This window comes from Notothenia rossii (genome assembly GCF_949606895.1).
Source record: "Notothenia rossii genome assembly, chromosome: 8".
In the NCBI taxonomy this organism is placed as follows: domain Eukaryota; kingdom Metazoa; phylum Chordata; class Actinopteri; order Perciformes; family Nototheniidae; genus Notothenia; species Notothenia rossii.
This window is the reverse complement of record NC_136906.1, coordinates 79,607,422-79,618,915: the sequence shown is the minus strand read 5'-3', so window position 1 is coordinate 79,618,915 and position 11,494 is coordinate 79,607,422. Positions and strand designations below refer to the sequence as shown.

The window sequence follows — 11,494 nt, the reverse complement described above, 5'->3', positions numbered from 1 at the left end:
TCACTCTGATATAAAGTCTCCTTTGTGTATCTGTCCTCTTCACAAACAAAGCTATACAATCCTCCTCCCCTTGAACACCCCTTACCCAACAGCAGAACCCCCCCCAGGTTCCCTGCACCCTTCAGACGAGAACGTTTATACAATTTTGAACCATAACATCTGAGTCATTTTCCCATCATCCTACTGAGTCATCACTCAAGTGTCCTTCCTCAAAACTGTTACTGCTATCTCAATGTACAACTACTAAAACCTGCATGTGAAGGATTTTAACTTAGCTTTCTTTTGGCGCCACCTGGTGGTGTTTGAATGCACTGATATTCATTTTTCTTAAGAACAATTTGAAAGGTGATATAATCATAATATCACATAAATATATAAAATGAGAGTCATGCAACTTCATGGCCTGTTTTGTGTCAGGTTTATTGAGAGTTTAAAGCAATAACTTAGATGTTTTTCTCCTTAACAAATCTTTGAGGTATAGCTTAAGACCCCATTTACACGGGAACGCAACGCAAACGAACCAAATTCGATATCAAAAAAGTCTTCCGTTCACACGGATACGGCTCAATAAACGTGCCCATTCACACGAGACCGCTTAAAAGCGCTGGAGACGCTGTAGTACATATGCCGGGCCTGTAGGTGGCGCTGTACTTCCGCCACAAAATACACCAAAAGCAGCGAAGAAGACCCCCGAGGATGGTTGCCATGGTTGCCCTTCTGTTTATTCTCCGTGGTGGATTTAGCAACATGTAGTTCATGTAGTCCTCCGTGTCCACTTTGCTGATGGTTGTGGTAGAGGAGCTGTAGATGTTGCACTAACATCTGTAGCAGACAGTAGCTACTGACCGTGCTACAGCAGTGAGCAGCAGAGGTGGGGAGAGGCGGGGCTATGGCTTCATCGTTATCAGGAAAATGATCGTGGAGGACGTACACACGGAGCAGTTTGGTCCCCCAGATTGTTCTGTCCGTAGATCTATCCACCTCGGGACACGTTATCGTTTTAGGGGTCCGGTTCCGTTACGGCCTCGTGTGAACGAACGGGCTATACGAAAGATTTCAAGTAGCGGATACGACCCGTTTCGTTCCCGTTTAAACAGCACATAAATGATCCCCATTTAACCTTTTCTTTCTCTTTCTCTTTCTCTTTCCTAGCTTCCTACCAATTGTCCCGAGGACTGCTCTCCAGGAGAGAAAACCAACGGAGACAATCTTGAAACCTCGGTCAGCTTTTCCCGTGAAACCTCGCTGTGATGCTGCTGAGTCACTGGATGCCAGGAGGAGGAAGGTCTCCCTGCTGCTCGGGCACATCTGTGGGCATCAAACACATGTGAAGGACCTAAAGGTGAACTTTATTGACGCTGATTGATGATTAGAAAACCCTGGATGTGGAGACCAATAAGACGCTGAGGGTGAATACTGACTGCAGAGGATTACTGCTGCTCTTCTTGTGTGAAGCATGGTGCTCCTAGTTGGATTACTGTATGTGAATCTGCCTTTTAAACAAGGACTGACTTCCAGTTCGTAGATCGCCGTCACACGTTTGCTGTACACAGAAAACACTCCGGTGAAGCTTTTTGGTTTGGAGGCAGTGAAGAAGAACTACAGAGTCGCTTGGTTTGCTTTTGCACAGAACCGACATCTCCTGAGTTGAATTGAATCATCGTCTGATTGTAAATGTTGTTCATGTGGCTTCATTTGAGCGTTTTCCGTAATTATGACCGTGGTAATGTTAGCTTTGGAAGAAGGAGAACAACTCACATTTGGTTCCAAGCTGCTTTGGATAGACGCTGCTTGCATATTCAAGACAAGAAGTAGCTGCGAATGCTTGAGCCCGTTTTCTTTTAGTCGGCAGAATAATATGCAAACTTTGTGCTAAATGTATGACATTCAAGTCAGGGGAGGTCCGAAATCCTCCTTTATTTGCAGATTGACTTGTTGGCACATCGATCTATACGAGTTAAAGCGGTAATCTTTTTTCAGTCCTGATTGATAAAACCATATTTACTGGGAGGAAATACAAATGTGGTTAAATACTGCACATCCCAGAATATTAGGAGCTACTATAACTAGCACTAGTCACTGGGGCTGCACCTGACTCTTCCATTACTCCCTTAAATATATGAACAGCTCTTCGGCTGATCAAAAAGGCCTAAAAAGTCCACTATTTGAAAACACATTTGGAATAAAAATCTTCAAGGTCAGAGACAAAACAAAGGCATTTCCTGTGACTACATAATAAGTAACCGTATGTTCGTCACATTATGCTTTTAATGTGAAATGATCATAAATAGAATTATCTCCACGAACATTACCACAGTCAGTCCGTTTGAAAACTGCTAATATATAAATATTGCAATACTTCACCGTTGTGGTACCTCACTCATATGGCGATAGATATTGAATTAACATACATTCATCTAATAGAAAATCTATGATAGCCGCTTTAAATTCTTTCTTTGTGACCAACTGGGCACGTTACAGCAGGGGAAGGCGAATTCAGCGCGCGTTGATTACTGCGGAAAAAATAGCACAATTTTAATCGTAATTGAATTTGTCTCTTAGATTTCAGGAGTGCATCTCAGAGCGTCCTATAAGAGTCCATTTTGTTGTATGAAGGATCCCGGACACATCCGACACCAAGAAGCGAAACACTTTGAGGGGGATATCAGAGAAATAACTGTCTGCAGATGAAACGTAGTCACTGCGGTGTTACATACATAAACCACAACAGACCAAACAGTGTTCTGAGTTCAGTGCACAGTCAGGAACACACGCACAACTTTAGGTTTTATACTCAGTGTTATGATTGAGATGTGTTTTCAATGTCTCTATCTCACTCTGTACAGACTGACAGCTCACAGAGGAGAGGACAGCGCCATCTTGTGGTGTGTTACACTAACAAAGCAAGCAGAGGGGGGAAGGAGAAAAACGAAAAACGATATTAATTTATTTTTTAGATGTATGTTAGTTTTTTTGTTACAAAGAATAGAGCCTTTTTTTACTTGGTGAGAATGATGCTGAATTCGCAGCATTATGTCCAAAATACTACTTTCTTTTTTAAATATGACTCATCAAAGAAACTGTATTGTCCGATGGCTCGTGGCAATGACATGCTGTTTGAGTAAATGGGTACAACACATTTCTAAATAGACGGAAAATATGTAATTACTGGCCTTGCTTCAACTTTAGTCTCTAAAAGCTTACATCCTGTTTACACTGGATGTGATTACTAGATAAGACACTTCTTGTTTTCTTAAAGCAAGGTTGTGAAATCTTTTTGTTGTTGTTGACCCGACAGCAAATGATAAAGCAAGCAAGTTATTGTTTCTAACTTCAAACGAAAAACTAACCTTAGCTTTACTTTAAAGAAAAGTAAGTCATGTTCTGTTAAGAGGGAGTTTCATTTGATTTGATTTAACCAGGGAGGTCTCATTAATGGCGCATTTCCACCGCAGGGCTCGCTCGGTATGGCTAGGCCTCGTTAGGCCTCGTTAGGCCAGGCTCACTTTATGCTGCGTTTACATTACAGTTTAGTAGCTGGGGCAGTAACTATAGTAACGCAGTGTAGGCGGAGCCGTGACGTCATCTTCAATGAGAACCACAGAAAACCAACATCAGCCGTTAGCTGTTAGCCCTCAGAGCTCACAGCTCATCATATCTGTTCAGAAACTAGACACAAGTTAAACAAGTCCAAACCACAGACTGTCTGTGTCATGGAGAATACAGTCGCTGGTTTATTTATGGCTGTAGGCCGTTGTTGTGAGTGTGGACGGTCGGAGCATATACTGATTAGCTTAGCCAAGCTCCATTCAGAAAACACACATTTTAAAAGGTGTTTCGCCTGCCATCTTGTCAAAGTGTAATTCATGGTTTTTACTAACCGGTATCAGTATGTTGTTACTTCGGCATCATTTAGAAACGTGTATTACAATTAAATCACGGTCAAATATATTCATCTTGTTGTAGTTGTAGCCCCTTTGCCAGCCATTCTCCCTCTCTAGTTTACCATACTCAGCCCGGCTCAGCCTGGTTGTTGGCCCGGAAAGAACCATCGATTTTATGGGGCCAGAGAAACTGTCAAATAGTACCCGCTAGCCGGAACTACGCTAAGTGGAAGCGTAACCAAAAAAGGGCGGGGCCTGCACGCTTAAAGCGAGCTCCGCGCTGTAGTGGAAATGCGCCATAAGATTAAAAATCCCTTTTATAAGAGAGTCCTGGCCAAGATAGGCAGCAGCACAGTCAAATTAAAAACAACAACAGACAACATATGGTCACAATCAAAACATCCACAACAACCAGTTTCTAGGCTTATTTTTTATATTTTATCCTTCAATCAATAGCAGCGGTTCATGGTCTTTTCAAATGAAACAACCTCAACTCAACAAGCTGAATATCCACTACCCTTTCTTTAAACATCAAACTGCTTCACGTGTTCCCCTCTCCATCATCCTGGTTTTGCAGCATTATGTCCAAGAATACTACTTTCTTTTTTAAATATGACTCATGAAAGAAACTGTATTGTTCGATGGCTCGTGGGCAATGACATGCTGTTTCAGGAAATGGTTACAACATGTTTCCAGCTCCCAGAATAACATCTGCAGAGAGACGTTCAACCCTCAGAACATACCCTGTACTTTCCCTAACATCTCTTTAACATGGCAACTGTTACATCTGTTCTGTTTTTGGTTTACAATATTTATTTCGTCAATTTTTTGTAAACATGTATTAATATATGACCTTGTCTAGTTTTTATAACACAAACTGTTTTAGAGCACTTTAGTCTTGCATACGGTCATTTCATTTATTTGTTTAGTCAAGTCCGGCTAATAACTATTCTATTCTAAATCTCTTAGTTTTTTAAAATATTTTTGTCATTTGTTACAATGCGTCTTCAGTCATGTTTGGTCCGCCAACTTTTACGTTGTTTACAAGATGTTTTTTTAACATTTGTCCATTGTTACCAAAAAATATTTCACAAGGTCGAATTGGAAAAAAAGTCATGTGTTGTCCTTTGTTTACTTCCATAACTTAGTGACATCACATTGTAACACTCATGCTTGTATTGGCTAGCACTCCAACACATTGTAACTGATAGGCTAAGGGGCGGGACATCTACTAAGCGGTTGACCAATCACAACAGAGCCGGCCAGCTAACCAATCAGAGCAGACTGGGCTCTGGTTTTAGACAGAGGGTGAAAAGAGGTGCTGCAGCACAGGCAGTATGAGAAAAATAAAGAGCTTTTTGAACATTAAAGCATGGAGACATGTCACAGTACAGACACTACATTTTTTAAGAACAATTTTCAGCGGCGGATCCATGTTTGATTTGATTTTAATTGATAGTTGTTGGACAACAATGGGGCTCAGAAGAGAGAAGATGTATCAGACTTCGAAACACACGATTAGTTATGGGTACATACAGTGTCTTCATCTCGATAAATTGACAATGATCAAATACAGAATATTGCCAGCCTTATCCTTTTGACCCTAAACTGCATTGGAGACATTTCTATTGGTGCAGATTGTTGAAAAAAAAATGTTTCAAAATGTTTCATTTCAGTTATCTGTGAAGCTGCTGTTGGATTTCAAGTCATTTTTTTTTACGATGTTGAACTAGAATCACGTTATATGCAGAGGACATTACTCTATACATTTCAAATCAAAATACACTGAGTCTGATCACAACAATAAAAGCATTTGACTGTCTTTAAATGTCTTCATGGTGTTTTGTCATTTACCTGATGGTTGCTCACTATTTACAGTCACTTGAATATCACGGAAAAGCCTTGTATCTTCGATTTAGAAGACAATTGAACGGCTCCCCCATAAGTAGAGACATAAAATCATCTTGAAAATATTTCTGATATTGTTCATTAATACACTGTTTAGTGCACCTCAACCAAATGTTCTTCAAACCTTGTCTCCTTACCAGATTGTACTTGCGATTATTAAAAAAAACAAGGTGGATTTAGTGTAGTTTGAAGTTAGTGTCTAACTGAATCACATCAGATACGGAAAGTTAATGTGTTCTTGTCTTTGTTGCTAAGGTTAATCAATATCCCACCCAGCATTTCGTCGGAAAATCTGTGACCTCAGTTTCCCATTCAAACTTTTTTTCCAAGTGGAAGGTTAAACAGTGAAAAGTATTATAATTAACTTACAAACCCAACCACAAAAAAGGAAGTTTCACCATCGACAGAAAGCTCTGTACCGGACACTAAAAGCCCTCAAACATCGTCGTTTGATTCCAGAGAAGAAGATGCAGAGGATGGCTCGATTGGCAATAATACTCATTTTGGTGCTTCATTTTGAAGGTCAGTGCTCTGTTTGTCTTTTGCTATTTAAGTTTGTCTGTTTATGCAACAGTTACTAATTATTATAGCAGGGGAACATTAAACCAGCACAGGAAGCAAAAACACATCTGGATTATTTGTGTCCAACCTTTTGATTGGGGGATTCTGACAATTATAAGAACATTTTATTTTATAATGATATACGTTTTAATCCATATCCATGATTTCTTTCTATTTGATAAGTGAAGTTTAATTTCAAGGATTCACCAATTAGTGTTCTTCGCTTAGGATAAAGGACATTTTAAAAATGAAGAGTAAGCTTACCAAGATAATATATTTAGTTTTCAGTCCTCAAATTGTCTTTCCAACACAAGGAAACATAGCTTTTCTATTTGCGGAACAAATTCATGAACATCACATAAACGCATTAAGATTACTATGTGTGGATTATTCAAGAAATGCTATTGGTTAACGCTTGGAGGATGATACTGTGTGCTTCTGAAAAGGGTTGCAAAATTCCGGGAATTTTCAAAAATGGAAACTTTCCATGGGAATACACGAGAATAAACGGGAATTTAAGGGAATCAACGAGAATAAACTAGGAATTTTCTAAATTGAAGGTTGGCTCTTCATAGGGAACTTACATATGGGGAAAGTATATTTTTTAGCATAATCTTGACTAAAACAAACAGATGCCATTCAAGTACACTTGAATGTCCATGCCATTCCTCCATCACATGCACATAGCACCATGAAGACATGTTTTTTTATTCTATCATTTTGCATGGATGTTTTCTTATGACAAAACCAAATGTTTATATTTATGCTTGGATATGATACAATTAAATTACATTACCCTCAATTTCCAGTTAGTTCCCATATATTCCCATTATCCCATGGAAAGTTTCCAATATGGAATATTTCCAAAATTCCCTAGCTGAACTTCCCATGGAAATGTACCGGAAAGGTTCCACCCTTTTCAACCCTACTTCTGAATGGCTTAAAAATGCTCTTTTTAGATTTTCCATTAAAACCAGTATCGACGCTCTGTAAATAATCACATGTTTCCAATGTTTACGTTATTTTAACAGTGCCTTTAACATTTTACTACGACTGAAATGTTTTTATTTGTTGTGGTTATCTCTATCTTTATCGTATCGTGCTTCTTCTAGTAGATAAGAATCTAGAGCAGGGGGGGGGGGGGGGGGGGGTTACTTCCTCTCGACGATGGCACTTCACTTGACAGTGCAGCTGAAAATAAATATGACAACATGCACATTTCCTCCTACATATTTTTGATTGTGTCTTTAAAGTGACAGTAAGAGGAATACAGAATAAGACCAGGCAAGGTTAAACGTCTAAGAAAGGCCAGCCTCGGTATGAAACTGGGTTTTGTCTCACATTTATCTGAATCTATGTTTTTATTTATCTCTATTTACTATTCATCTCTATCTATATAATGCAAAACCACATTTTAAATTCACATGTTTTCTGGTGGGCCTCGACACTGTGATGCTGTACCCCAGTGTACCAGACTGTTACACTGGGGCATTGAAACAGTGGCATCTAGTGGCCTTTAGGGAGAATTACAACATGTTCTGCTTCATGCAACATGCCAATGACAACTGTGTAAGAGAAGATAGAAAGGAAATATAAAAACTTGTCATAAATACCATCAAGTATCATATCAGCACAATGAAGATTATTACTGATTATTTCAATTATAGGCAATTAAAGTCTACTTTGCAGGTAAAATGTGTTGACATAAAAAGAAAGCATAGCAGATTAAACTGAGGTAAAAAGCAGGATCATTATCTTGTTTATTGTATGTGTTTATAATGTAATACACTGTGGTGTTTCTTGGAATCTTTATTATCAGATATTTACTGTATTCAGATAAGTGTATGTGTAACCTGGTGTCATTTTTATTTTCAGCCATCATCCACGGAGAAATCGTCTACACAACACCTGGAGAAAATGCCTCTCTGCCTTGTGTTGGTCGATCATTTTCTGACCCAACTTGCTCAAACGTTGCTTGGGTTTTCAACAGATATTCAACTCTTCCTGATGTTTGGATAGACTTCATTGGCAGGAGTTTGGACTCTGACTGCTCTTTGGTCGTGAAGAACGTCTCTGCTGAGGATGTTGGACTTTACAAGTGTGGGGGGAGCGAGGAAGTATATCTGAATCTTCTGACAAGTGAGTCGTTTCTATCGGCCGTTTTTCACCATATTCACTTATTCTGATTCTGACTCAGTGAGTGGATTCATTTTAACTTGTCAGGTTCTTGTAGCAGGGCTATAGTTCCACTTTCTGGATGTCTTGCACTGGTATTGAACTCATGCCTTCCCAGACTCATAAATGTCTACTTTTAACGTACATATACATTCTTTCTAAATGTACTGTTATCATTTGTTTGGATGCATTAACAAGAAGGACCTTTTATCCAAGCTATTTTGACCATATTAGGCGTGAAAGCAGCATTGGAAATGCCCATTTTGAACAGGACTGGATTTGGTTTGCTTTTGAATTGGTCTTGACCAGGGCTTGACTAGATGTGGTCTTTAACTTGACTTGGAATAGATTAAATGGTAACTTTTTGGAAGATAGACCAACTTATTGTCCCTTGCCTTAAGGGGGGGGGACCTTTGGTTAGCGTAAGGTGTTTTATACGTTGTAAATGTGTATCTTTAGTGTCCCATTTTACATCTTCATTATGTGCTACGACTATACTTGATTATTTTAACTGTTTTCTTTTAACTTGAAGATGTAAATCATTTTCTATCCTGAGTTCACAGAGTTCACTTTTCTTCTCTCAGTCTCTCCATCTCCACTAGATGCTGATCCAATGAGGGACGGTGAGGTCAAGTTAAAGTGCTCTCTCTTTCGTCACAGTACACTCGGTTTTTGCCAAAAGGGCACCATCCCCTGGGTGGATGAGACAGGAACCGTGCTGCTGGATGAAGGTGTCGGGTACCATTTTTACGGACAGGAGAAATGTGTCTCCTCTCTGACTGTGAGGCAGCAGAGCGGCCATAACAGGAAATACACCTGTCGGTTTGAACAGCACAGCGGTACAAAGATACAGTCTGACTACACACCTGACTTCCTAGGCGGGAACCAGACGGAAATATCCAATCCAGGTAAGAGAAAATGCAGCCCGGCAGATACTAAAGCGTTGCATATTGGTTTTTCAAATATCTGATTTTAATATTGTACTTTCATTCAGATAATATCACAGATGTACCTCATAGCTACGCCATGTGGGCTGTGCGTATTGCAGGACTGGTCGTGATTATTGTTAGCGCCGTCCTAATCATCAAAAGGATATGTAAGGAAATTCAGATCTTAATTTCGGTTGAACTGGTATATCATAGAATTGTAATACTTATTTTTTTTCTTCTTTCCCCCCTAGGTAACACAAACTGCATTCTTAAGGACAAAAACAAAGTGAGTAATGAAACTAAAACTAATATTAAGCAATTTTATTTTCTATTTTAGTCCGTCGTTACTATTCTCTTTGTTTCGTTCCTTTGAAATTATTTTTAAGGATCCCTTTTCTTGTGTTGTGCTTCAAAGTTTAGGAATGATGAAGACATCGAGTATGAGAATGGGGGAGTCCGTCTTGCTAATGCTAGGTGGCCCTGATCAACATCTTCAGCTCGTCAGAAACTCAAAAACCATCAGGGATTTCACACTTGGAGTTCAAACCATTGACTCTTTTTACATCTTAGTTTACAATATCTGTCTGACTGCTTTCTGTTTACACAACGACAGACAGTTTGACTGACAAACAAAGAAATATCACAAACTTCGGCATTAGCTATTAGCATTGATTTTATGCCAGCATAAGCCAGCTCCATGTAAATGACAGGACGTTTCTCAGGAAAAAATGGAGCTAAAAGACAGTGAACGTACCATACATCAGATTAACTCAATTTATAGGATGATGTTTTGCTGAATGTGTAAATAAAGAAGGTCTTTTATGCTTTGGTTTTAATATGCAGAAGTGTTTTCACGCTGTTTGGGGAGTTTTCTTTCGTAATGAAGGCACATGAATTGATTAATTGAGCTTCAAATGATTTTGGATGACTGAATTTTGTTTAGCTAAAAATGTCTTGTACTGTTTTTTCTCTTATACATTTGTAGTCTGTAGTCTGATACCCCATGTCCAAAAACGTACACTGCTATAATTAGTTTAGATCCTTCAGTGCTTTCCATTTATGTATATGTGGGAAATACTGTCAAAGGGTGAATGTCATCGTGAGTTTAAAGACGGCAGTGTCCATATATACCAAGGTCTTCTCTGTTGTCAGATTTCGTGTTTTAATAAACATTTATTCAAAAAGGACAATTAAGGCTCATAGTTTGGTCTTCTTTCATCAAAGTAAAGATTGAGAAGTACGAGTTTTCCACATCATGCTTAAAGGTGGGGTCGGTAATTTTGGAGAAACAATCAATCAATCAATCAATCAATCAATCAATCAATCAATCAATCAATCAATCAATCAATGTTTATTTATATAGCCCAATATCACAAATGTTACATTTGTCTCAGTGGACTTCACAGTTTGTACAGAATATCAGTATGACAATACGGCACCCTCTGTCCTTAGACCCTCTGTCCTTAGACCCTCACATCGTACAAGGAAAAACTTCCGGAGAAAACCCACAGTTTAAAGAGAAAAATGGGAGAAACCTCAGGGAGAGCAACAGAGGAGGGATCCCTCTCCCAGGACGGACAGACGTGCAATAGATGCCGTGTGTAAATTGAAAAGACAATACATTTGCAACATAGGTAGTCCAAATGTTTGGAAATGCATGTGTGTATAATAGGAAGATGAATCCACGAGGATATCCATCCAGGACTTATGATCCAGGACCACAGCCACGACTCAAGATCCAGGACTCGCGATCCATGACACAGGACCGCAGGATCATCCATGACTCCGGATCCCGGCGTATATAGACACCAAAAAGAAAGACATTTGGGGAAGCTGGGTTAATCGGAACATGAGAGTACACAGGTATAGACAGAGAGAAGGAAGAAGTAAGATGTCCCCCGACAAACTAAGCCTATATCAGCAAAACTAGGGGCTGAATCTAATCAGCCCTAAGTATAAGCTTTATCAAAAAGGAAGGTCTTAAGCGCACTCTTAAAAACGGATAGGCTGTCTGCCGTCCGAACACAAACTGGAAGC

The 11,494-nt window shown here is 39.3% G+C and overlaps 2 protein-coding genes across 2 annotated transcripts in view; both read left to right on the top strand.

Moving 5' to 3' along the window:
• The window catches only part of flvcr1 (FLVCR choline and heme transporter 1), a 14,014-nt gene extending 8,308 nt beyond the window's left edge, over positions 1 to 5,706 (top strand). The window contains exon 6 of the mRNA XM_079647083.1: positions 1,153 to 5,706. Coding sequence (XP_079503209.1) covers positions 1,153 to 1,251 — 99 coding nt within the window. The 3' untranslated portion in view covers positions 1,252 to 5,706. The remainder of the gene's footprint in view (positions 1 to 1,152) is intronic.
• Positions 5,707 to 6,146: 440 nt separating this feature from the next.
• LOC307016044 (uncharacterized protein) lies at positions 6,147 to 10,661 on the top strand. The gene is made up of 6 exons (XM_079645085.1): positions 6,147 to 6,314; positions 8,229 to 8,492; positions 9,113 to 9,436; positions 9,523 to 9,624; positions 9,709 to 9,743; positions 9,873 to 10,661. The coding sequence occupies exons 1-6, from the start codon at positions 6,260 to 6,262 to the stop codon at positions 9,939 to 9,941; spliced, it is 849 nt and encodes a 282-aa protein (XP_079501211.1). The 5' UTR covers positions 6,147 to 6,259; the 3' UTR covers positions 9,942 to 10,661.
• The last annotated feature ends 833 nt before the right edge of the window (positions 10,662 to 11,494 follow it).